Source organism: Mastigoproctus giganteus, chromosome 2, assembly GCF_048544385.1.
Source record: "Mastigoproctus giganteus isolate SK-2022 chromosome 2, ASM4854438v1, whole genome shotgun sequence".
Taxonomy (NCBI): Eukaryota; Metazoa; Arthropoda; class Arachnida; order Uropygi; family Thelyphonidae; genus Mastigoproctus; species Mastigoproctus giganteus.
In genome coordinates this window covers 140,670,883-140,697,608 of record NC_143576.1, presented here as the reverse complement: position 1 = coordinate 140,697,608, position 26,726 = coordinate 140,670,883, and the positions used below count along the sequence as shown (strand labels likewise).

The 26,726-nt window shown below is 35.4% G+C and overlaps 1 protein-coding gene across 1 annotated transcript in view; it reads left to right on the top strand.

Moving 5' to 3' along the window:
- Window positions 1-26,726, top strand: part of LOC150089619 (WD repeat-containing protein 11-like) — a 334,891-nt gene that overhangs the window by 155,440 nt on the left and 152,725 nt on the right. Inside the window, exons 14-16 of the mRNA XM_090390050.1 lie at window positions 9,597-9,717; window positions 14,201-14,307; window positions 23,285-23,399. Coding sequence (XP_090246176.1) covers window positions 9,597-9,717; window positions 14,201-14,307; window positions 23,285-23,399 — 343 coding nt within the window. The remainder of the gene's footprint in view (window positions 1-9,596; window positions 9,718-14,200; window positions 14,308-23,284; window positions 23,400-26,726) is intronic.

The window sequence follows — 26,726 nt, the reverse complement described above, 5'->3', positions numbered from 1 at the left end:
GTGCCTCCTCGTTTTGTAATTGTGCTTTATTCCCTAAAAATGAGTAAAATACTTAATTAAAAGGTGTGAAAAGGAAGCGTCCTGGTGAAGACACTGCAGATTCAGAGAGAAAAAGAAAAGCAATTGTCGATAAACAGAGGCGGACTGGGTCAAAAATTCTTACCCAGGAAAATTTATAGTGGCCTCATACTATGGTTTATGGCCAAAATCACACTGGCCCACCGGGGTTTCCCCGGTAAGGCTTATGGCCAGTCCGCCTCTGTCGATAGAGAAAAAATATGAAATTGTGAAACGCTTTGAGCGAAATGAAAGCATGTGATATTGCACGTGCTACAGGCCTAAATGAAGCAACGGCGAAAAGCACATGGAACGAAGAACGCGTTATAGCTACAAAGCAAGGAATAAAAAAAAATTATTAGCTTGCTACGAAGAAATTCTGCGTGAAAAAAAGAACGCGCTGTGTTGTCAGACGAATTTGTTAGATTTTATGAAGCCATCGACATCGAAATAACTTTTTAACGTAAGTCATTTGTTTTTTTAATACATATTTTGTATTAATATGTATAAAGAACTGCAATTTTATTAATATTTTTCTTCTAAACTAGTGTTTTTGTTAGTCCTTGGTCCCAATTAAGCAAAATTTATATGTATTTATATGCAAAGTTGTACCCCGACTTACGCGAATTCGACTTACGCGATTTTCGTCGGACCCACCTATCGCGTAACTTCGGGGTATTACTGTATTTGAGGAAACTGGGGAAAGAGCTTCCAACATTATGCATTCACTAGTTGATTCACTAAAAACCATTCCACCGACCTCTGTTGAATCAGAGAGAGCATTTTCTGCAGTCAGTTTATTTATCACAAAGTTGAGAACTAGCCTTAGTGATAGGAGTATTGATGCTTTGTATTTTTTAAAGAGTTATTATCAAAATACATAAAAAAACATTTCATTTTTGATTGTAAATGTCAAAATTTTAAATAAAAAGGCTTCATTTTTTAAAAGAAAGTAAATTTTTGTTATTTTTTCACAAAGAAATTTATTTTAGTTGTAAATAAAGAAATATAATGTTCTGGTCTTTCTTTGTTTCCTGTAAATTGTTTAATTTTTAAATATAAATCTAAGTCACTTTTTCTAAATTTATACAACCTTCCCCGGGAATCAGTAAAATTTCCGGGAAATCCCAGGAAGAAAAAAAACTGTATATCTGAGAAGCCCTAATACCCACCTGAAACCACTTCCAGGTGATAGAATATACCTTGAATTTCACAAACCAGAAAATATGTGTTATAGTAGATGGCAGGATAATGGCTGAATTTACTAATCATGAGGAAAGCAAAGTGCATACTTTGGTTCAACGAGCTGCAGTCTGCCACAGATGTTACACACAAATTTTAAATGAGGTTTTAAAAGAAACTACTGAGTAGACCTACAGTTCTGCAGTGGTTATGGAAAATTCATAAAAGATGCCTGTTTGTCAGTTATCCTGGCTGAGGTAGTGGTTGATCAAAAGTCAGTGAGGGTGGAGCTGGTTCAAGGTTTGCATGAGGCCCAGAGTATCCATACAATAGGCCAGTTGTGAACCTAACATGTAAAGGGAAACAGTATATGCCATGTTACTTAGCCATTTTGAAAATAAAACCATACAAGTTTACAGATCATGCACAAGATGTCAATCAACTACAAAAATTGCGAAATTCTGCCATGATTACAGTTTTGCAATTATGCTGCCATCTACTATAACATGCATATTTTCCTGTTGGTGAATAATAACTTCAAGATATCCTCTATCATCTGAAAGTGGTTCCAAGTTCATGTCTTGCATCCTATTCACACAATAATGTTTTATATTATGTAAAATATGTTTGTGGGCACCCTGTGTATTACACTAATACGATTCTACCTCTCTTGTGTATTAATTTTAATGTATTATAAAAAAATTAAGACATTTTTTCATATACAGGTTAACAGTAAAAGGGAATTTGCATTTATAGACTATTACTCATTTCCAATAGACAGAAATGAAGTTCATTCTTGACTATTAACTAACTTTTTCACCATTGCAAAACATTCTTTTAAAGACCAAATTTTATTTTATTTTTTTCTGTCTTAGGTATACAAGATTTAATCTAATAACGAGGATAAATTAATACTTGGTATAAATAAGCCATCAAAAAGTGTATAACCTTCATGACAGTGTAACGACATCAGTATTTTCACACATTTGAAAAGATCTGATTTCAAGCTCTGTTGGCGACTGGAGTAATTTCTTAAAAAGGCCTTTTTATTTAGTAAAGGGCTGTATTTAGCCAGTCTCTGGTGGAAGTATAGGTTTTCTCCCATGTGATATTCCTAGTTTTTAGTATTAGTATTATGAAAGTGATACAGGGAAGCAAGCTTATACAGCATCAGCCAAAAATTAATAATAACAATAAATAAATAATAATATTTACTCTATGTCTATCCCTTCTAATAATTTTTCCAGTCTTTTAAATTTACTGAAACTTCCTACCCTTCAACTCTAGACAGAAGTTTAATCTAACAAGCAATTACTTTTTGATCAAAAGCAAATATCTATATATGTATTCTGCAACCTTTTTTTTTTTTTTTCTTTCTCAATTTAAATTTATGCCCCTTTGTGCTGTCTGAGAAAGAGTAAAGATGCTTGCTATCAGCATTTAGTTTATTCTTTTAGTCTTAACCACCTCAATCAGACATGCAGATTTCTGGTTTTTGGGCATCCTTCTTAAACCTCATTTTAGGAAGGATGCCTGAAAACCAAACTTGTGTGCAATTATTCAAGGTGCAGCCTAATTATTGCTTTATACAATGTGATAATATCTATTTGTCCATCCTGCCAGTATTCTGTTATGTCATTGACTGTCTGTCCTTCTGAGCTGCACTGTTCAGAGAACTTCTTCATGTCAGACTACAGTTGCCCTCAAGTCTTTTTCATTATCATTCAAATATATATGTATATCTATGTTTCAAAGTGACACATAATTTGAAGCATATAGAGTAACAGCATATGATTTTGTTAGAGCAATCTTTTCCAGTTAAAATCTGTATCCTCTTGTGTGTGTCATCTGAGAAAGAATAAGGATATTATCAGCATTTAGAGTTACTGTATTAAAGCCTTGAACACTTCATTCAGATCTCCTCACAAATGCCTAGTTTCCAGATTGCCGAACTCAGGTCTTTCTTGGTAAAAGTATCCTTTTGTTTTTTTTTACCCTGTCAAAAAAATGAGATTTCCAAACCTGTATGTAGTATTCAAGATGCAGCTGAACCATTGCCTCATACATTGGGAAAAATTGCCTTTCTGCTGGCAAAATTCATGTATGAGGTGTGATCAAAAAGTTTGTTTTTGAAATTGTGGTAATGCAACAAGTTACAACTTATGATTTGCTGAGTTCAGTGATTCATCTAAATATAATAATGCATGAATCCATTTATCTGCAATAAGTCTGAGTTAGAATGCATTGAGAAGGTATTTCATGTTTTTTTTTTGCATTTTAAAATGAATGATTTTACTGAGCAATGAATGTGCATAAAATTTTGTTTAAAATTAAGGAACAGTGCAACAGAAACTCATAAAATGTTAAAAATAGCTTTGCAGATGATGCTATATGTCATTCAAAGACTTTCATTGGTTTACAAAGTTTAAAGAGTCTATTGAAACTTGTCGATTGAAGATGTTCTTTGCTGTAGTTGTTCTCTGACTTCAGAAACCAGTGATTCAATTGCTCATGATCAAATCAGGAGTGTTAAACATTTAACTATCCACAAAGTTGCTTGTGAAATTGGAACTGTAGAATCTCATAAATCCGCTATTCAAAAATCCAGAATTATCACTAATCTGGCACCTTTTTAATATTTCTATGAGGATAGTCAATCATATGGGGGGGTAGAGGCAACTTAAAAAAAAAACACTGCAGTTGCCTGATTTATATATTATGTTCCATTAAAAATGTACAAACAGTTTCTCTGTTTTACATATTTCCCAGACAATGTCATTGTTAATATGTATTTGCAACACATGAAATCCACTTCACAGGACTTTCAGTACTAGTTCATAGTGTATTACTTAATAATACAGTTGTATGTATAGTAGGCCCTTGAGTTATGTGGATTCGTAGATACGTGGTTGTGCTACTTCTACTTATGACTAGCCACGGCATTCATTAAGCGCCACTTTAAATATACATGTAATAGATTGCATTAGTGTCTGCTAATGTGAATTGACAGTCGTTGGCGCTTTGTTTTCACCTTAACCACTTAAGTTTAAGTTGTATTTTGTGAGCTTATACTTGTTGTAAACAAAATAAATATAAACTGTAAATAAGTCTGTGAAAAGAAAAAATGGTGAGAGCAGTAATCATAGTGATAAGAAGAAGCGCATTATAACTATGGAGACTAAAGTCGAAATCATTAAACAAAATGAAAACGGCAAGAAATTTGTGGACATTGCACGTGTTTATGCAATGAATAAATCGACTGTTAGAACCATTATAAAAGATAAAGTTCGGATTATGCAGCACGTAAAAAAGTTCTGTGCCGATGCAATCTATGATCATATCCAAAAGAAGAGGCTTATTAATAGAAGAAATGGAAAAATTGTTGATGATTTGGATAGAAAACATGAAACAACAACAAATGCCGATAAGCCTTGTGCTCATACAAGAAAAAGCCTTGAGTCTTTTTGAAGAATTAAAGTGTAAACGTGGTGAGAATGTTGCTAGTGAAACATTCATTGCAAGCCACAGATGGTTTCAAAGATTTAAGGGCCGTGCTAAACTACACAACATCAAAGTTACAGGTGAGGCTGCTAGTGCAGACATATAGCAGCTGCAAAGTTCGCCAAGATTTTGGCAGGAATCATCAAAATGAGGATTACTCGTTTATATTGGAAAAAAATACCAGGTCATTTTTACGTATTGCAAGAAAAAAAAAAACTATGCCAGGATTTAAGGTATCAAAGGACAGATTAACCCTTCTTTTTGGTGGAAATGCTGCTGGAGGTTGCAAAATAAAACCACTGTTACTTTACCATAGGTGCCTCTGTAGCAGGGGGGCAGGAGCAGCAGTGTGTAGCACACGCTTCTTGATTAGACCGGGGTTCGAGCCCATAAGCACCAAATACAGAGGATGCTGAAAGGTCAGGGAATAACCACTGCATATCCCCAGAGCAATATGGCCTTAGTTGCTAATGCTCCTAAAAACCAAATAACAAACAAACTTTACCATAGCAAAAATCAAAGGATCTTCAAAAATATTTCAAAGGCATCGCTACCTGTTGTGTGGAAGTCCAATTGAAAAGCATGGGTGACACAAGAAATTTTTTGGGACTGGTTTCTCCATGTTATGCAAGAAGTTAAAAAATATTGCCAAGAAAACAACCTGCTGGTTGATAATGCACCTGGTCACCCAACAACTATGTGTGACTATCACGAAAACATAAAAGTTATATTTTTGCCTGCAAATACAACTTCCCTCATTCAGCCCATGGATCAGGGTCTAATAGTAATCGTGGTATGTGATGCAAGAAAGCAAGCATATGAGTTTATGTAGCATCAGCCGAAAAAAAAAAAAAAAAAACAACCATTTCCTCTAAATGTTTGTCCAGTTCCTCCTTAAATTTATTTAGGCTATCAACTTCCACAACGACAGGTGGAAGTTTGTTCCAGCAATTAACCATCCACTGGCTAAAGGCAAATTTCCGCACATCTGTTCTACAGCTGTCTTTCCTCAATTTGAATTTATGCCCCCTTAGGTTCGTAATCTGAAGAAGTGGAAGAATCCCATTCAAGGCGTTATACACCTCAATCAGATCACCTCGCAGGTGCCTAGTCTCCAGCCGCTGCAATTTGGAGAACTTAAGCCTCTCTTGGTAAGAGGATCAGACAAGACTTTCCCTTAACAAACCCATGCTATGTCTGAATTATTGCTGCAGTCTTGTCTAGGTGATCCTGCAATGCATCTTTAACCAGTGACTCCATTATTTTACCCGGAACAGAAGTTAAACTAACTGGTCTGTAATATAGACATTCAAAAAGTATTATCTACAAACAACATTTAGACAGGCAGTAAGGGCCACTGAAGGACAGAATGCCAGATTATTGAAGCAGTTCTGGAAAGAATTGACATTTACAAAGCTGTTAAAAACATCGATGATGCTTGGAGTGAAATGACAGTATCAACCATGAATGCCGTCTGGAAGAAATCCCCCCCCCCAGTTTGTTAAAAATGCTTCAGGAAGTGAAGACATGTAAGATGTAATTAGAGCTTGTGGAAATGACCAGAACATTGGAATTAAATTTAGAGGAAAATGACTTTACTGAATTGTTGCAAAGTCATAGAAAGGAATTAAGCAATGAAGATTTAATGGAGCTTGATGACCATAAGAATAAGACGAGGTTTCGGAGGATGTACAAGAAGTTGGACCATCAGAACGATTTTGATACTAAGGAAATGGCAAAATGCTTTAAAACGATCGATGGACTAGCTGGCTTAAAAGCTCAGGATCCGGATACCAAAAAGTTTGGTAATGTGATTGGGGCAGTGCATGATGCAGTTGCATGCTACAAACTAATCTACAACGAGAAAAAAAGAACTACAGTGCAGACATCATTGGACAAGTACTTCAAGACACTATGAAAATCTCCAGAGTCTGAGAACAAATTAAATGATTAGTATAGAATGGGTATTTTCAGCTAAATTAGATATTTTTTTATATTTATGTACGAGTATGTACTCTATAGGATATTGAATAAAGTTTTCTTTCCACAAAGTTTTCATAAATAGAAGTTGATTTGCTTGGATTTTCCTTTCAAAATGAATAAACAATTAAAAATAGATCATATTTAAGCAGTTTTTCGACTTGCACGAAAATCACTGAAATGAATTAATTGCTACCAAAATTCATCCAAAGTCAAGGACTTAATGTATTTAGTAAAAAAGGCCTACGTGCTCTGGATTCATTACGAAAATTATTTTGTTTCTCAGAGCAAACTAAACTAGAATTACAATTAATAAGCTTTCTCCCAGCCGAAAGCTTATTAATTGTAATTCTAGTTTAGTTTGTTCTGAGAAACAAAATAAAAATTTTCTTAATGTATTTAGTTTTAAAGAATATTTCATTGCCGAAATCATTTTTTCACCATTTATACATCACATTTAAAAATATGAACAATTGCAACAACCACACTGGAGATGGATTTAAATCCATGACCTTTACAGGCTGACCTCAATTAATGTGATTAATTCGACCTGCGACACGTTGCGCAAAACGGAAACACGTTAATCGAATATAATAATCAATAGGAAAAATTATAATTGGTCCTTGACCTCCAGGAATGACCTTTCAATATTTTAAAAATACCTTTTAAGTAACTTTTTAACTGTATACCATGTAAAAGATAACGAAAATAATTATGGAATTAAATGTTTATTGCATAAAACAACGGTTCCCAAACTGTGCGCCACAGAATATTTAAAATTTTCGAGGGAAACACAGTGATACTCGACATCTGTCGAACACCTTGCGAACTAATAGCTTGAGGTAGTTCACAGTTTCAATATTTCTTATTAAGTTGTTTGGACCTAACTACTTAATAAACGGAGCTGTTAGGTATTTCTTTTGGTCTAGGTGTGCTGTGAAAAAATTACTGAGACGCTAAGGGCATCGTGAACTGAGAAAGTTTGGGAACCTCTGACATAAAATACACAATAAAGAAACAATTTGTTATGGAAATATTTAAACAGTGTTGACATTCTCTTTTCATCAATCAATTGTCAATAGCCGACAACAATGTTGGGCCCTGTTGAAATAAATATCGCAAAGAACCTCAAACCTTTTGTTTGAGGTTCTCTGCGTTACGAAAGATTTCGTTTAGTTCTTTTACCATTATCTCCTTTGTGGTAACATTTTCATCTGGTTCATTTAAAAATTAGAATTTTTAAATGCAAGTCTGGATTGTTTATTAGCGGGAGACAAACAAGTAGCATGTCTTCTTCCGATGGTTCATGGAACGCGCTGAGGCGGGCACCAGGCAAACGATTGTTTATTGCCTGTCTAACGCGTGGTAAGGTCAATGCACGATTCAAATCTTTTTCAACTATCACATAAAAAAAAAAAAGATTGCGGTAACTAAAAATTTGCAAAGTGAAAAGTAGTATAATTTTTTTAAAATAGCAGTAACTGAAAAACGCGTTAATCAAACTCTCGTTATGTGAGGCCTGGCTGTATTTCTTAGGAAAGCATGCTACTCACTTGACAAATCCAGCAACATGGATTCCCATTTTGACATAATGCTGACAGTTGTGACACAATGGACAGGAATCAGAGCTATTGTATTATCTAATAAGAAATTCAAAGTGTGATTTCTAACCAACAATACCATTAGATTATTTAATTAGTAAAAAGCATGCTAGTTTTTTTTATGCAATCGAAATCGAAGCTTACCAATTATTTGGATGAATCTTCTCTGAAGATTCATTCGAATAACTGGTAAGCTTTATCATTTCCCAAAATTTAGTGTATCACCTTATATTGACTACCCGGCAACCCAAAGGTCGCGGGTTCGATTCCCGCCTCGGGCTTGGATCAAAGTACTGCAAAAACCTTGGGAGGTGCAATATGGCCACAGAAGCCGATGCGCCAACAACTACCAAAAAAAAAAAAAAAAAAAAAAACCTTATATTGACAGAAGCCCTATGAACTATCTTAACAGGCTATCTACACTGCTCAGAAAACTTCATGCTAGACTGTACAATTATGCCTATGGTCTTTTTCATTCCACGTTCTGCAGTACTACCCACTTAGTATGGTATTCTGGAATTACTGCTAATGCTACTCAAATGCAGTACCTTGCATATATCAGTGTTAAAACTCAATTACCATTTCTCCATCTATCTGCCTAATTTATATACATCTTGTTAGAGAGCACACACCCCTGATTACTGCTATTAACCATCCTACGGTTTCTGGTCATCATTAAACTTGATATACCTACATCAATGTTATTAATAAATATTAAAACCAGTAACCAGCCCAATAGCAAACCTGGAGGGACTCCACTAATAGCAGTGGAAAGTGTTTTACCGAGAAATAAAAATTCATTAAATATTACAGTACTTTTTTTGACTGTGCTCACTGGTGTGGAGTAAAAGTGTGTGAAATGTTGCTATGTCATATAATGGCAGTGAAAACTCTACTGAAGATTATTCAGAATCTGAAGTGTCCTTGAACACCCATTCTTGGAGATTCAGGTAACTCCTCGTTACTGATGTGTGACCAGCAAGCTGGTGGAATATGATGGTGAGGATAATCCTGGCTCCCTGGCAGTGAAAATATTTAAATTGATGGTAAATACCATCGTGAGGAAGTTATGTCAGTATATATTCTGACATAACTTCCTATTTCTAAAGTTTAAATATGAGGGTTTACTGTAATTCCATTCTGGATGTTTTTTCTGTTATTTCTAACTAGTTTTTCAATATATTCCTTCTCAACTAGCACTGGAAAGTTTTTGTGATACCTTACTGTAAAAATATATTGGTATTTTTAAAAACATTAGTTCAAATTTATTTTTAGGTCACCCAAATCATTGATTTATTCAAAAGAACACTTTGTGTTTACTGATACCAATGGCCAACTGTATCACTTTTCTGTTGAGGGAAATGTATTAAAAGATGGATCCACTATTCCTCCAGATGTAAGTTAGTTTATAGAAACAAATTAAGAAATTATTTAAGTATTTTATAGTGGTAATTTTTTTTTTTAATAAAGATGGAAAGGAACAGAAAAATGCTCTTGATTATAATTGTATAAAAAAAAAAAACCAGGTACTGTAATGGAACTGTATAAAGCAAGAGTATAGAAGCGTTGTCAGCTTCAGGAAGGAAAATGTTTTGGTTATTTTCGTTAAATTCTTTTTAATATTTTTAATTGCATTAAATTGATTTTTAATTATTTTTTACTCTAATGTAAGTTTTTCGATTTTTTTCGTTTTAATTTCTGAAGTATCATATGGAAGTGTTCTACGTACTATATTGAGGTAAACTCCTCTTATTATTTTACAAATACATAAGATAAAACAGAGGTAAAATAAGATAAAAGTGTTAAAATATAATATAATAAAAGCATCAAAATACATAGAAGCTTTCGAGATGAAGTGCCTCTTCATCAGCTAGTCGGTGAATGATGTACTTCAGTATATATTGATGGGTACAATAGCAAAAGTCAGCTGGGCATGATCATGGTATCACGAGTCTGGCATCGGTAGAACAGAATTACATGTGATGACCTGCAGCGCTCATCGCACTGCAATACAGTACATTCTATAATAGGGTGTAAGTGCACTCCCTTTGTGCAATTCATAGTACTATTATTGCTAGCTATGTGCAGTGCTTCAAACCATGACCACTGGCAGTAATCGCATGAATAGTCGACTATTTCAATATCCCGTGAGGGATCAAGATTGTGCTGCTCAACCCAATAATGCTCGGCAACTGTAGAGCATTCAAAATTAGTGGTTCACAGAGCCACCTCATGCTCAGAAACCCGGTCTTTCAATCCTCTAGCAGACTCACCTACATAACACCCCCCCCCCCCACAATCCAGACACGTAATGCGGTATACGGAACCACTCCATAGGAAAGGAGGAACGATGTTTTCACCTTATTACTTATGATTGTTATTATAGGTAGTGCTTTTAAGTTAAAAACTAAACAGCATTCAGAGAACAGCTAATAATCATAATTCTATATATATATTTTTTTTTTATTGAAGGTAAGTCTTCATGTTTAATTGAAAGTTAACTACATCTGCTACTAACAGCATAAGATTGAAAAATTGTATTATTGTATGTTCTTGTCAGCATGATGTACTTATGTGTAAGAGTAAATAATATTGCTTTATAGCAGATTATAAGAGTAGTGAGTAATTAAAATAATTTATAATTATATACCAATTTCAATTAATTAAAAAAAAAAAAAAAACTGGTGTTGTGGATACTTGCAACATGGTCACAACACACAACTAATATTTATTATTATCTTTTACAAATCTTTGTGAATAGACTTGATGTCTCATTAACATTTAATGAAATGCTAACTGAATTATTTTGATAACTCAATTTAGTTTATGTACCAGTAACTTACTAGTTATCTGGTAACTAGTATGGTGTTATTAAAGTTCCATGGGTGGTATGGAAGATGAATTCAGTTTCCTGTTTGCAAAAGTGATGCAAAATACTCATTCAGTTTATCAGCTACCTGATTTTTTTTTTTTTTTTTTTTTTGATTTGGTGGTTGTTGGCGCATCGGCTTCTGTGGCCATATTGCACCTCCCAAGGTTTTTGCAGTACTTTGATCCAAGCCCAAGGCAGGAATCGAACCCGCGACCTTTGGGTTGCCGGGCAGGTACTTTACCCACTCGGCTAGCCCGGTCGGCCAGCTACCTGAGCAGGATCATCAACAGTCAAACCATCGATATAAAGTGGACCAATCTAATTCAACCCCTTCCTTCTAGAGTTTACGTTAGTAAAGAAGCCTTTGCGGTTTTTTATTTGTATCCTTTGCCAAAGATTTCTTGTGATCTGCCTTCACTTGCCTAACCTCCTTTGTGACTTGATTACAGACTAGCTTATATCTACCATAGGCTTTGTGTCACCTGATAATTAGTGGATAGTTTGAATTAAGTTTTGTTTGTGGATAGTTTAAATTAAGGAAAGATTAGACAAGATGTTATAGTGGATGCACAGATGATGCTGGTAGGGATTTTTTTTGTTGACGTTGTATAAGCTTTCTTCGCAACATAGAAGAATGAGTGAGCCAGCGGGTGGTTGGAGTAATGGATGGGTGAAATGGAAGGGTTTTTTTTTTTTTCTCGGCTGATGCTATATAAGCTTGCTTTCCTGCAACATATGCCTCTACTAATGGTGTGGCAAAGGTAGTTGCTGATGTCCCTGTTATATATATGCACAAGGTAGTGAGAAGTCGTGCTATTACAAGGAAAACTATGTTGTCAACTTCAAATTGATTTAAATTTTTAAAAAAATGTTACAAGACAAGATGGAGTGCTTGTGACTTTGATTTTGACAACAACACAAGTTGACTGCATTGCAGTTTGCCTATATTCAAAGCCAATTGCCTCATGAATTTAAACAGGTATGCAGCAGTGAACTCGTCAATATCTGATAGTCATGAGTCATAAAAGTACAGATGGCAAGGGGGAAGATGTATGAGGGAGAGTTTGAAAAGTTTTTAGCCTAATACAGATTGCAAATGTTTTCATGAAAAACAATACTGCCAATCTGTGCTATGACTCTTCTTGTGTATTCACAGAAAATTTCAGATTTGTAACTATATTCTCCTTTACAGAGGGTGTTGAAGTATGGAAGGTGAATGAAGATGGTGACTCTTGAAAGAATCCAGCACTGTGCAGTCATTCAGTACCTTCATTTAAAGAGAATGTCACCGAAAGAAATTCATGAAGACATGCAGCAAACATTAGGGGAATCTTCATATACCATGGTCAAAAACTGGATTGCAGAATTTAAGCATAGTTGAGACAGTGTTGAAGATGCACCCTGCATGTGGAAGGCCTGTTACCAAAGTTGACAACTGCAAACATGGATGCCATTCATGACCTGATCATGCAAGACTGCAGAATAACATTGAAGCACATTGAGACAACATTCAGCATCTCATATGTCCCTAAAGCACTGGATGCAGATCAGAAGCAGGAAAGAGTGAGGTTTTGTGAGATTGTATAGATTTTGAAGCTAATAAAACTCAGTTTTAGGGGCGATACTATGGACGAAACACGAGTGCACCACTTTGACCCTGAAACAGAACAATTGAAACAATGGAAGCATATCTCTCTCTTCCTCTTCCCCTCCTAAAAAGTTTTGAGTGCGGAAGTAATGGCATCCATCTTCTAGGATGCAGAAGGAGTGGAATGATCATGGTTGATTTCCTGAAACAAGGTGCCATTATCAGTACCAATTATTATTCTAATCTACTGGGACATTTCCACGAGGAATTTAAGCTGAAGAGGCACAGGAAATTGGCCAAAGGAGTAGTCTTCCATTGAGACAATGTACCTGCATACATAGCATTTGTAACTTGGGCAGAACTGTTTGTTCAAGCTATTACAGCATCTGCCCTACACTCTGGATTTGGCCTCCATTGGACTATTTTCTGTTTCCAAATATCAAAAAGAACTTAAAAGACCAAAATTTGGCAGTGGCAATGCTGTGATGGATGCAGTCAACAACTGGTTTGCATCCAAGTCTTATAAATTTTATTTGAGCTGGATACAAAAGCTAGTGGATCATGCCATAAAGTGTGTTGACTTAAGGGTGGGACTATGTTGAAAAATAAATGGGTTGTTACAATTTTACAGCATTCCTTCTATGAGAAGTTAGAAACTTTTCAATTTCCCCTTGTGTGTATTCCTATTGCAGCATGGAATAATGTAATTTTTTTAACTGAAATTATGCTTCAGACTAGAACAGCAGAACTAATGTTATGAGTTGGGTAGCAGAGGATTCAGTGTTGGGTGCCTTACCACTTTTTAATATTTATTAATGATATTGATGCATGTATTGCAGATTTGGTATCTAAACTTACTGATGATGCAGAGTAGTAATGATATTAATCTGGGTATACTGCTTCAACCAGATCTAGATAAACTAGGTCAACAGGCTGAAAAATGGCAGTTGAAAATTAACTTTGATAAATGCAAGATATTGAATTTGGGTAACAGTAATCCTAGAATAACATAACTTTGAGAGTGGGGGAGATATTATCCTAGATTATTTGATAAGGAAAAAGATCTAGAGACAACTGTACATGCTAACATGAACAAAATTTAAAACCACTAGAATATAATGTTTTCGTACCTCTTTGTATTAACTTTCTAATAGCTTTCCTTGCTGGCTGCGATTGGTTAGCCACTAGCTCATCATGGCTAGGAAATAATTTAAAGTTTACTGTGTTTAATGCTTAATGGTGAATTAGCCAAATTAAAATAATGAATACACACATGCAGTAAAAAATACTATTAGTTTTATAGAATAAAAATATTTGAGTAGCATAAGAGTGCTTCATAACTTCTTTAATCATGAAAGACCATTGAAATATCTATATAATATATAAACATTCAAAATTATTGATTTAAATTTGTTTTAGGCAGGAATGGGTAGCACCACTTGTATTGCATGGAAGGGTGATATTCTTGTGTTGGGAGATGTTGATGGCAACCTGAATGTCTGGAATCTAAAGAACAAAGTGTCCAAGTTAGTATGATTTCTTTAATATGTATTTTAGAGATTTCTCTCACTGAAGTAATTGTCAATAGTGTAGTTAAAAATGTTCTTTCAGTGGGCAGGATTAATTATATTCTATTTATTGTTACTTTGCTTTATCAGAGCTGAACTGTTTCCTTGTACAGTAAATGTAATTCTGCTCATTATTTATTATCTGCATTTCCTTGACAACCTGGTAGATCTCTATTTATTTTTATATATTATGTTTAATCTGTTCAAAAATGGGGAAAGGGAAATGAGTGGTATGAGGCATTTTGTCCACAGCCTGTTTTTTCAAATAATTTAGTTTTAAATGCATTTATTATCAGTATTCAAATGGTCACTTGGCTAACCCAGTCCCTTACTGACTCCCATTAGCCATTTCAGTAATCAGCTTTAAACTCAATGAAGTTGATCACAAATTTCATGAGCCAGGGGGTTTCTTTTAAAATAAGAATGGCAAGCTGTTCTTTGAAAAACATTCTAAACAGATGTATGAATGAAAGTGGATGAATATGGATAAGCTGCAGATAAACAATAATAATAATAATACATCACTTTATTCTGGAGCTAAGATACTGTGCAAGAAATGTATAGAAATAACTTTAGAACTAGTTCAGAATAAGCTATTTTTATACATTTCTTGCACAGTAAGAAACATATAGAAATAGCTTTAGAACCAGTTTGGAATAAAGTTAATTGGCTGGGAATCACTATCCAATAGTGGATAAAATTGAAGATATAAAATTGGGTGATGAAATTTGTTTGAAGGATCAGGAAAACAAAAAAAAAAAAAAAGAAATAGAAAAGTTCTTTAATATCCTAGAAAGGGCAGTAGAAACTAATGGCAAAGAAAATTAATATTGGCTAGAGATTTAAATAACAGGTGTAGGAAAAGACAATTGCATCTACAGAGATATTTTAGGAAAACAGTGATAAGACTGTTAGAATTTTGTGCAAACCATGCACTCTTAAATTCAAATACATTATTTCAGCATAATTACAATACATTTACTATAAAGACAAATTTGATTATATCTTCAAGACTATTGTGGAAAAGGAATGTGCTACAAAACTGATGCAGCAAATGAATGCTACAATAGGGTTATACTTGGCAAGGAAGGTATATATAATTTTAGAATGCAATTTTGCTATTTGAGTACTCGCCCTCACACCCAATAAAGTATTGGCGAGTGTGAGGACGTATCTCCTTGACTGGAGATTTTTGTGTTTGCACTCCTGAGGGTGAGTTTTGCTTTGTTTCTTTCTTTCTTATTTTTATGATTTATTTTGATTATTAAGAAGTTTGGTACCTTGCAGAATTGCACTTTGCTAAGTATATAGCTAAGATAAGAGCTAAGAGTTAAGATATGTTCAAAATAATTTTAAAAAAAATCTTGTAAATAGTTTGGGAAAGACATGGAAAACAAGTATTAGGGAGTGGGAAAATGTTTTGGTGTTTATGTAAAAATCTCAGATCAGGTGAAATAACCATAACTAAGTTATTCAGAAATGAACAGGAGTGAAGTTAAATAAAATGAGAAAGATATTTTTGAAGTATAAAGTAAATACTTTGATGAATTAATAAATGAAGGAACTGGAAAAAACATTCCTGGAGAACAAGAGAAGATTAATGTGGGAGAAATTTTGGATACTATCTCTATTATTGAGATAGAGATTGGTTATGGTGTAGAATTGAGTATTCATAAATTATTATTATTAGATTTCTTCTCTGCCAAACAATGAACTTTTACCAGCAGTAATCACTGAAAAGGAATTTTATCCAAAGAGACTAAGATAAATTTGCTAACATATATAATTAACTCATTGTGTTCTAAATATTGTTTGTATTGTGTGTGCCGACCGGGCTAGCCGGGTGGGTCAAGTGCCTGCCTGGCAACCCAAAGGTCGCGGGTTCGAATCCCGCCTCAGGCTTGGATCAAAGTACTGCAAAAACCTTGGGAGGTGCATTATGGCCGCAGAAGCCGATGCGCCAACAACTACCTAAAAAAAAAAAAAAAAAGTATTGTGTGTGTGTGTGTTATATTAAGCTTGTTATTATTTGTAGTTTCATTCATAATTTAAAACTATGCCAAACTAAATAACCATATGTTTTGTATTATTGTTGTTTGATAGCTCTAAGCATTGTTAGTATCAGTTTGAATGCATCATTCACATGTTTGATACTCTCTGATGTGTGTAAATTCTAGAGAGACACTCTAGAAAATAAAAGTAAGAAAAAAAAAAGTAGAATAAAAAGCAAGTAGAACAATATATGTTTTTTAAGTGTGTAACAGTAGGAGAAACCTGATAGATATATGTGCATTTGTTTTAACTAACTTTAGAAGTTAATCTGTAAGCAAATTTTAAGAGTTATGATTGTTGTTTATATCATAACTATAAACTCATTGAATATTTGATGAGTTTATCATAACTATAAACTTATTGAATATTCAACTGCAAATGTTATTTAAAGTTTAGAACATGTGGATCTTCTCTTCATTAATCAGCTGTATGTAAGCTGCTAATAAAAATATACATAAAAGTCCTACATGAGTTACAATTGTTTCATTTGTGGAAGATTGCAGGTAGGAGAGCATGTGGTTGTTCAATATTTTTTTTTTTTTTTTTTTTTTATGAAAACCCCAAACATGACAGGTATTAGAACCTATAGTACTTAGTACTATGCTTGGATTGAGGGTTGAGAAGATGAAAGAAGATATTTGTTGACATTAGACTGTAATTTTCAGGAAATACGTATGAAGGAAGGTTGTTCCAGAAAACGGCAGTTGAATGAATAAACGAGGAAGATGAAAAGTTGGACAGTAAATGGGTGTTGGCTGGGGGCAGCACGTGTTCGGACTGTTTTGAAAGAGAGAGCGGGAATTATAGAAGCCAATTCAGAAGAGCGGTGCCCATGGAAGAATCTGTAGAAAAGGCACGCAGCAGAAACAGTACATCTATGAGACAGCAGCATGCAGCAGAAACAGTACATCTAGAGAGGAGTCATTAATTAACCTAACCGCCCTCTTCTGAATGGAATCTAGAAGCCTGAGAGATGTTTTGGGGGCACTGCCCCAGATGTGGGAACAGTATTCCATTGTAGGGCAGATTTGTGATTTGTATAGAGTGAACAGCTGTTTGGAAGAAAAGTAATGCTGAGAGCGAAAGAGAAAACCAACTTTTTTAGATTCAGTGAAAGCAGTATTTGTAATGTGCTTGTGCCAAGAGAGATTAGAAGTCAGGGTAATCCCCAAAAGAGATATATCATTTTGCCTAGAAATCAGAGTGTAACCAAAGGTAAGCATAGGAGAAGAAGAATCCTTTTTGCGAGATATAAGACAAGATTAAGTTTTAGAAGGGTGGAAATCAATTAAGTTGTCTTTGCCCCACTGGAGAATTACCTAGAGATCAGCATTTAAGGAATTGGTAGCTGATATTCGAGAAGTTGAAGTTGATTGACCAGGGCAAGGTTTTTCAAAATGGAAAGTGGAATGCAATGTGCTATCTTTGGCAAAACTGTGGATAGGATTTCCAGTCAATGGAAGAAGGTCGTTAATATAAAAGATGAAAAGAGTGGGGGAAAGAACTGAATTTTGGGGGACACCGGCATTAGTGGAGAAGTTAGAAGACAGAGAGCCATCTACCATCACCCTCAGTGAGTGATCAGACAGAAAACTGGATAACCAATTACTAAAAACAATTGACAAACCATAAGATGGAAGCTTGTTTAGAAGATCTTTATGCCAAACACGATCGAAAGTCTTTGAGATGTCAAGAGCAACTGCTTGTGTTTCACTGAACTTTTCCATTGAATTTGTCCCTAAATGGGTAACATAAGTAAGCCAGAATATCACCAGTGGACCGACACTGACGGAATCCATACTGGCGATCGTTGATCAGACGGAAGATTTCTAGGTAGTTTAAGAGTTGACGGTTAATCGATTTCTCCATTACCTTAGAAAGAGTAAAGTAATAGCAATGGAATGATAACTGGATGGGAGGGATTTTCACCCTTTTTAAGAACTGACTGGATATGAGGAAATTTCCAAGCAGAAGGAAAAACACCTTTGGAATAAGAAAGTGAAAAAAGGTGATAAAGAACAGAAGTAAGTTCAGGAGTACAGGTTTTGAGAACAAGTGGAGAAATACCATCAGGACCTGGAGCTTTCTTAGCATCAAGATTAGTCAAAATCCTTCTGACATCCTTTTGACGGAAGACCACAGGAGACATTGAATTGAGTGTGTTGGGAATGGTGGGAGGTGTTTTACCAAGATCATTAATACACGAGTTGGAAGAAAAATGGGATGCTAGCAGGTCAGCTTTATCCTTGGCTGAAGTGACAACGGAACCATGTGGTTTTGACAGAGGTGGGAGCAGAAATGAGCAAAAGTTGCGGCCAATAGCTTTGGCAACAGACCAGAATGCTCGGCTACCATTAGTGCAAGAAGCAAGTTTTCTACTCTTAACCTGGTAAAAATCTAGTTTGGACTGATTAATAACTGCTTTACAATTGTTGCGAGCTTTGGTGTAAACAGAAAATAAAACTGAAGAATTGGAAACAAGCGAATTATGAAATGCAACATTCTTTTCTTGAACAGCCTTAGCACATTTATTGGAAAACCAAGGTTTAGATAAAGGACGAGATTTTAAAGTGGAGTGTGGGATAAAGGATTCCATTCCTTCCAGAATAATTTCACTGACACGATCTGAGCAAACGTTGACATCAGAAGTTTTGAAACAGTAATCCGACCAAGGAAAAGAAGAAAAGAAATCTTGCAGGTCATCCCATTTTGCATTTTTGTAATGCCAAAGAATACAAGGTTGGGAATAGCCATTAGATAAAGGCTCCATTGCAGAAGAGACAATCACCAAGTTGTGATCTTAGGTGCCTAAAGGACCACTCACTTCAACGGTGTACTTAGAAGGGTTCTTTGTGAGAAAAAGATCAAGCATGTTGGCTATATGGTTAGGATGGTCCGGTATTCTTGTAGGTAAATATACAATCTGTGCAAGGTCATTAGTAATTGCAAACGCCTCAATGTCTTGACCAGCTGGGTTGGTCTAACTAGAAAAAGGAAGCCAGCTGGAGTTGTGAACATTAAAATCACCAAGGAAAATTACCTCACTGTTAGGGAAGTTGGACTGGAGAAAGTCAAGTTGCAAAGAGAGGAAGTCAAAGAGCTCCAAGTGATTAGTGGAGTTGGGAAAACAGTAGAGATAACAGATGAATTTGACACAATGAGGTAAAGAGATTTTAAACCAGAGAAGATCGAAAAGAGGAGATTCCAAATTACAAATCTCTGATGGGGAATATTGGGACGGTACCACAAGTACCACCTTTTGAGGTGAAAGGAATCGTACAGCAAATAGTTTGGGCAACATTGTTGAGATTAGAATTGAGACTACGTATATTTGTGAAATTAACTTGGAAGTGTTTGGGAGGTTTAGATCTTTTTGCAGATAAGCTTACTCTATTAGTTTTACAATTCATGGTGTATTCAATAGTAAGAAAAAGTGGGGAGGGGGACATGCTGTATGAAGTAATGAAATGTTTGGATATGGTGTACACGTGGTAAGAATATACCCAGATCCTTGACATAACGTGGCCTCGACAATGCCCCCTGCATACACACTACTCAGACTCCCTCCAGTCACTATCTGGCAGAGTAGATGTAGCAAGATTATACACTAGCTGATCCGGAAGCCTCCTAAAGAGTTACCAATAGGTTCGGTCCTGTGTACTAACTAGTGGCCGGCCTGCAAACATCGTTTTATAGCTGTACCATCGAAATGTAAGGAAAATTGGATCTCGCCATGATGTTCATCATAATCTTAAAAGTCATCAGTCATACTGCATGATGGAAGAGATGGGGAAGGGTTGACTGGAACTTAGCTCTTGAAACTAAACTTGGGTTACACCACTTCAAGCCTCCAAGCAAAGTGGTGGTGTTGCACCGGTTGATGAGAGTCATCTACCACCTAGTATTGCCTGGTAACACAGAGGGGCAGCATTCCTCCATGTTGTGTGGGCACCACACCTCGACCCCTGCTTACGTTGGTTCACACCTGGGTGGTCATCCACCATGTGCTTGTGCATGGAGGTTATACCCAAGATTACTAACAGTCCCACCATCGTGAAGGTGCAAGCAGACGATTTGGCTGTCACAGACCATCTGGACTTCACCGAAATTGGGTCCACTTGACTTGAATGTCACCCGAATATCAGTTCCATCAGCATTTTTAAACTTCCAGGTAGCAAGTACAGCTTGTCTGGCATATCTGAGAGAATGTCTGTGACAATCTCAAGGACCAAAAAAAAAACTTGCAACCTAAGGAGCACCTGTCCATAAAGAAGTGGCTAAGCACAATTCAAACAGTCTTGGAAAGTAATAAAGTTAAATGAGAGATTTATTCTTCAAAAGGGAAGAACTGCAGTTAAAGTTAAAACAATTTAGCTACAGTAGTGTAGCCACTCATAGTTTATATACACAAAAAATCTTCAATGCCAATTTGCATGTTTTCTTTTAACTATTTTGGCAATGAATACAATCATTAAACATGTTTAGCAGTCAAAAGGGCTTGAACTGTGGTCCATTCAAACCATGTCAGGCTTCTCTACATTTACCTAGTTAAAGACATCTCTTATAAATATAATATGTTTTCTGTGAAATTAAAAGTGTATCCTATCTCTGTAACAAAAGTCTCTCCTGTTAACAAGCACATACACACACCACTCTGAGAAAACAGCTACCCAATGAGCCTTGTACAATCTCTCCAGGGCCAAATTGACAAGATTCTCAATATATATACCCCCTCCTATCTCAATATATACTCACTCCACTTTAAAATTTAATCCTAACTCATGACTTTTTCTTAACATTGCCCTATACTTGTTAAGTAATTTCTTAGATATTCTACTCTTAATATCTTTAGTGCCAATGTGTACAACAGTAACTCCTTTCATTCCCTTTAAAGGTGATATCTGCTCTGCAGTGTCATCTGCTTTTTGCAGACATAACCTGCTCCTATTCCACCTATCCTTCTTTGCACAATATATTTCCCATTTCACTGACATTTCCCATTTCATTGACCAGTGCATTCTGCCTAGTGGATTGTCACTGTGTTGCCTGATGCACAATTGTAAGCTCTCACATTCAGTTGGGCAGCTGAGGGCTTGATTGGCCCCATTTTAATTTCTTTGAAGGCATCCAGCCTATTCTTCAAGCTCTCACAAATGTCCATCAGAATGTTGAGTTTGTACTTAATTTCCTCATACTCTTTTCAAATATACACAAAGATATATCCCCTTCCCCCAGTTGTATCATGTCCCTTTCCAGATAGGTCCACAGATATCATGCAAGCAGCTAAAAGGCACAATTCAGAGGAGAACTGGCCTCTTCAGTTCTCCTCGAGTGGCCGCACACCTATTACTTTGAGCCTATTGCTTTGCTGCTCTAGTCTGAGGCATGATTTCTGTTTGAATTCAGTTTAATTTGTGAACACTATGCAAAACAAATAGATACCTAAATATATAATACATATTATACTGTCAAGTTTATGTTGTATGTATTACACCTACTGTTACATTCATGAAGGTTTTAAATCATTATAGCCTTACTAGAAATAGAATTACTTAGCTAAAAAAAAATAATAAAAATATTGTAACCTAGGGGTTCTTATTTACCACAATTAAAACCCTACAATTCCACTACCATGCACTCTACTGCTAGCTACATGATATGATATTCACACCACATCACCAATACAAAAGCTCTATAAATATTATGCCATAACTTACAAAATCTCTACCTAAATTTAAAGATAAGCTAAGAAGAGTGTTACAACTATTAAACTATTCATTTAACACTTTAATGTATTAATTGAGTACAAAAAAAAGAGAAAAAGGCAACGTTTTCCAAAAAACTTATCCATTTTCAAGGGCTCTAAATTCTTCTCCTTTACAGTTCATAGGTTTGACCCCAATACAATTTAAAATTAAGACAACCAATGCATGCACAACGGAAAATATCAGGTGTGAAAAGGCAATCAGTGTAAATGATGTTAGACCTGAAATGCTGAAAGGGAAAATATATCACTGTGGTTATACTACATTATCTAGAGATTGTTTTCCAAAGGACAAGTTCCAGAAGATTGGCCCAAGGCAGTCAACATACAAAAAGGGAAATATATCCAATTTATACAGTTGCAGTAATTACAGAAGACTTTCACTCCTTAGTATGCCAGGTAAAATCTATACAGATAACTTAGAGAAAAAGAGTCAGAAGAGCCATTGCATACAACAGTACTTCTGACTCTATTTGATCCAAGCAACCCCTGGTAGTTTGGTAGGATTAGATATTTACACTAAAAAAAATTATAGAAAAGTCATGGGAGCATATCAAGAACTTAGGAATTGTTGATCTTGAAAAAGCATTTTAGTAATCTTTGCAACAGGGGGGTTGCAAAGATTATTAAAATGTACATAAAGATTACTTTAAGGAAGCAAGAATTAATGATTGAATGTGTAACCAGTTTCATGTATGTTAATCATATAAGTAGTATAACTAAATAGAATAAAAAAATGATTATATTGCTCATCTTTTAGTAATCTAATTTGTATAATCGATTATGAAAATTCCATAATCTATTATTTCAGTTATTGGTGATAATTGGTTGACTCTATTATCACTAGTTTAAGTACACTTAGATGATGGTGATTTGCCGTTCCCTTTAAGAAATTTATACCCATATAAATACAATAAGAGAGATGAAAAGAATCATCTTTATTTCAGTTAAAGTTAATTCCATATATTTTTTCTATTTTTATTTCATATTAAAAGCATTATAAATTTCACAGGTAACTTTTTTTTATTTTGTTAATACAAATTTAATTACATTATAATTCCATTTAATTGTTCACTTTCTTTAGATCATCCTTTTTTTTTTAACTGTGTAAACATTTAGATGTATTCCTACCCAGCGTGGATGGGTCAAGAAAATTCGGTTTGGTCCTGGAAGGGGAAATATGAAATTCATTGTGCTGTTTAATGATGGTGCAGATCTATGGGATGTGAAAGATGTAAGTAAATACATTAAGTTTGTCTCTTCGCTCTCTTAACTAATTTTGTCTTAATAAATGAAAAGTTTGTAGATTATTACCTGAAATTTAAAATACTTCAGGAATATCAAAATGTGAACGTGTATATTTTTGCACACCTGTGACCATTTCCTTCATGTCAGTTTAATGGTTTCACCACTGGAAATGTGGTGACTATTTGAAGATGACTGGGTTCAATTTCTATGAAAAAGTTGGGAAATTGTTAAATGCCTCTTCAGTCAGGACTATAGTTATTTGCTCTTGGTAGAGGGACTAGGGTTTTTTGAGTTATTCTGAGCTTTTCAGCACAAGTATACAAATCAGCCTGTGAACACATCCTTGTACAGACATAATATGAGGGTGATTCAGGGTTGACTACCTTTTTTTTTTTTTTAAGAAGGAACGTACACTAGAACAACAGAACACTGTCAAGTAGTGGGAACTCTTATCTTAGATACTGTCACTCCAAGTATAGATACTAGTACTGTATCATTAAATTACAAATTTCATTTTAAAAAACGTTTTTCAGAAGTTGATAACCTACTGCATACTTGTTTTTGTCTGACAGCTAGCACAGACATGAACATTCATCACACTCAGGAGCTGATTTTGGAAAACAGCTGTATTATAGTATGCAATATTGGATCAGAAGAAATGTGTAGGTATGGAGGCACTTATTTTCAAGATGCGCACACAGTGAGCCCCAAATATGTCAATTCAGCCTGAATTAACATATTTCGGACTAGTGTACACATTTTTTCCTGAGTGTGATGAATGTTCATGTCTGTGGTAGCTGTCAGACAAAAACAAGTATGCAGTAGGTTATCAACTTCTGAACAACTTTTTTTAAAAATAAAAAACTTGAAATGGAAGGAAATGAATTTCTGCAATCAGTGTTAACTTCTGAAAAAATATGTGTAAGCTACTTCCTTCAAGAATCAAAGAGGTCCAGTATGGAATGCTGCCATAAAAGATCCCCACCACTCAAAAACTTCAAGACAGTCTTCAGCTGGAAAAATTTTGGTAAGTATCTATCTTGATTTTGCCAGCTGAACTCATCATGCAACAGTTAATTCTCAGTATTACAGCATCACCCGGAAATTTGCAAGAAAAAGTCTGGGAACCAACAAAGGGATTCATTCTGCTGCATTACATTGTATGGCCACATATGGCAGATTTGTAAATTACATTGGCAATTTTTTTTGGGAAATCAAAAAATACCCTCCTTACTGGGCCCATTGTTGTTTTGTGTATTTATCAATGATATCGATGAAGGTATATCAGGCTTAATGTCGAAGTTTGCAGATGATACAAAGGTTGGCAGGATTGTTAATGACAGTAAAGACAGTATGCTACTGCAACAGGATCTAGAAAAGTTAGGCAGACGGGCTGACAAGTGGCAACTGAAGTTTAACATTGACAAATGCAAAGTACTGCATATGGGTAGCAGTAACTCAAGAGAAATGTACCAACTGTGTGGTACTACGCTCAGGGAGGTGGAGAATGAAAAAGACCTGGGGGTAATTGTGCAGTCAGATACGAAGTTCTCTGAGTAGTGTAGATGGGCTGCCAGAGCAGGTCATGGAGTTTTGTCAATGATATATAGGAATTTTGATAGCAGAGATGAGGTGATTATCCCTTTGTATAAGGCAGTGGTCAGGCCACACCTTGAGTAATGCACACAGGACTGGAGGCCTCATTTTAGGAAGGATGTAGGCTCAGTGCTAACGGGATACTTCCGCTTGCTCAGATTAAGAACCTGAAAGGGCATAGATTCAAATTGAAGAAAGACAATTGTAGAATAGATGTGCGGAGGTTTGCCAGCAGGTAGTTGATTGCTGGAACAAACTTCCATCTGTCGTAGAAGGCGACAGCTTGAATAAATTCAAGGCAGAACTAGACATACATTTGGAGTGGATGAATGAGTGAAATGGGAAGGATTTTTTTTTTTGGCTGATACTATATAAGTTTGCTTTCTTGTGTCATATGCCTCTGCTAATGCTAATAGTCTAGATTTAGCTTCACTCCCCCACCCGGCACCTCCGTAGCCAGGTGGGCAGGAGCAGCAATGCATAGTCACACGTTTCTTGATTAGACCGGGGTTCGAGCCCGTGACCACCAAATACAGAGGATGCAGAAAAGGTCAGGAAATGACCACCGCATGTCCCCGGAGCAATATGGCCTTAGTTGCTAATGCTCCTTAAAAAAAAAAAAAAACCCTCCCCCACCCAAGTGATTATCACTTGTTTGGGCCAATGAAGAAGCACCCAGTAGGACAGAAATTCAAAAGACAGTTTAAAAAACTCATGGCATTCTGAATTGCTACACAATCAGCCTACTTCTTTCTATGCTGCTGCTGATGTTAGTGCCTTGCCATGGAAATGGGAAAAATGTGTAAATGTATTGTCCCGCACAAAAATGTGTGGGACAGTATCTTGAAAAAAAGTAATAAGTTTGGTGATTCTCATATGGTTTTTTTTTTTTGTGAAAAATAAATGTACAGGAGCTTGTATGTGACAAAACCATATGAATCAGAAACCTTAAGGATTGATGCACTGTAACCTTGAGTAGCCAATGCACAAAATATTCCTAAGCACAGATTTTATTACTGTTATCAAATCTGTTTATTAACCACAGATTGACCTCCCTGTACAGGCAGCAGGATATTGATTTACATAAGTTCTTAGAATATTAAACATATTAATAATCTCGAGTACAATGATATCCATATTTAAACTTAAAAGGTGATATCTAGGCATTTTACATACATATTATTTGCATTATATTATTATATTATGCTTTTCAGTTACATACATTGAATTGTTGAGATTATTTATAAAAATAGTAATTATTTACAATTGCCCCTATGCCACATACTTGTGGGTTAGGTTGATTTTTGGATTATGTTTTTTTTTTTTTTTTTTTAATTATGCTGATCTGTAACAAACGTGACAGATCAGGGCTAGCTATGCAACATGATTATAATTGATTTATTGTTGTTGGGTTCATACATGCTTTTGAGAATTACAAATCTATAATTCTTGTGTTTTGCATATCTTTCAGGTTTAATGCTTAGAGAATTGACTGAGCTGATGCTGTTTGAAGGCAGCTAAGATGTCAAAAATGAATGAACTGGTTGGGTTGGATTCTGTTGCTGGCTTCTGGACCTGAAATGATACTGGCCACTGTGGGAAGTTCTGGTGCTCTGTCAGGAGCACCTATGTCTACAAGAGTACATAGGTTTCTAGCCAGTATGCATTGATTCCAAGGAAGCATTTCCATGTTGGTCTTGCAGAATGGACCTAGAGA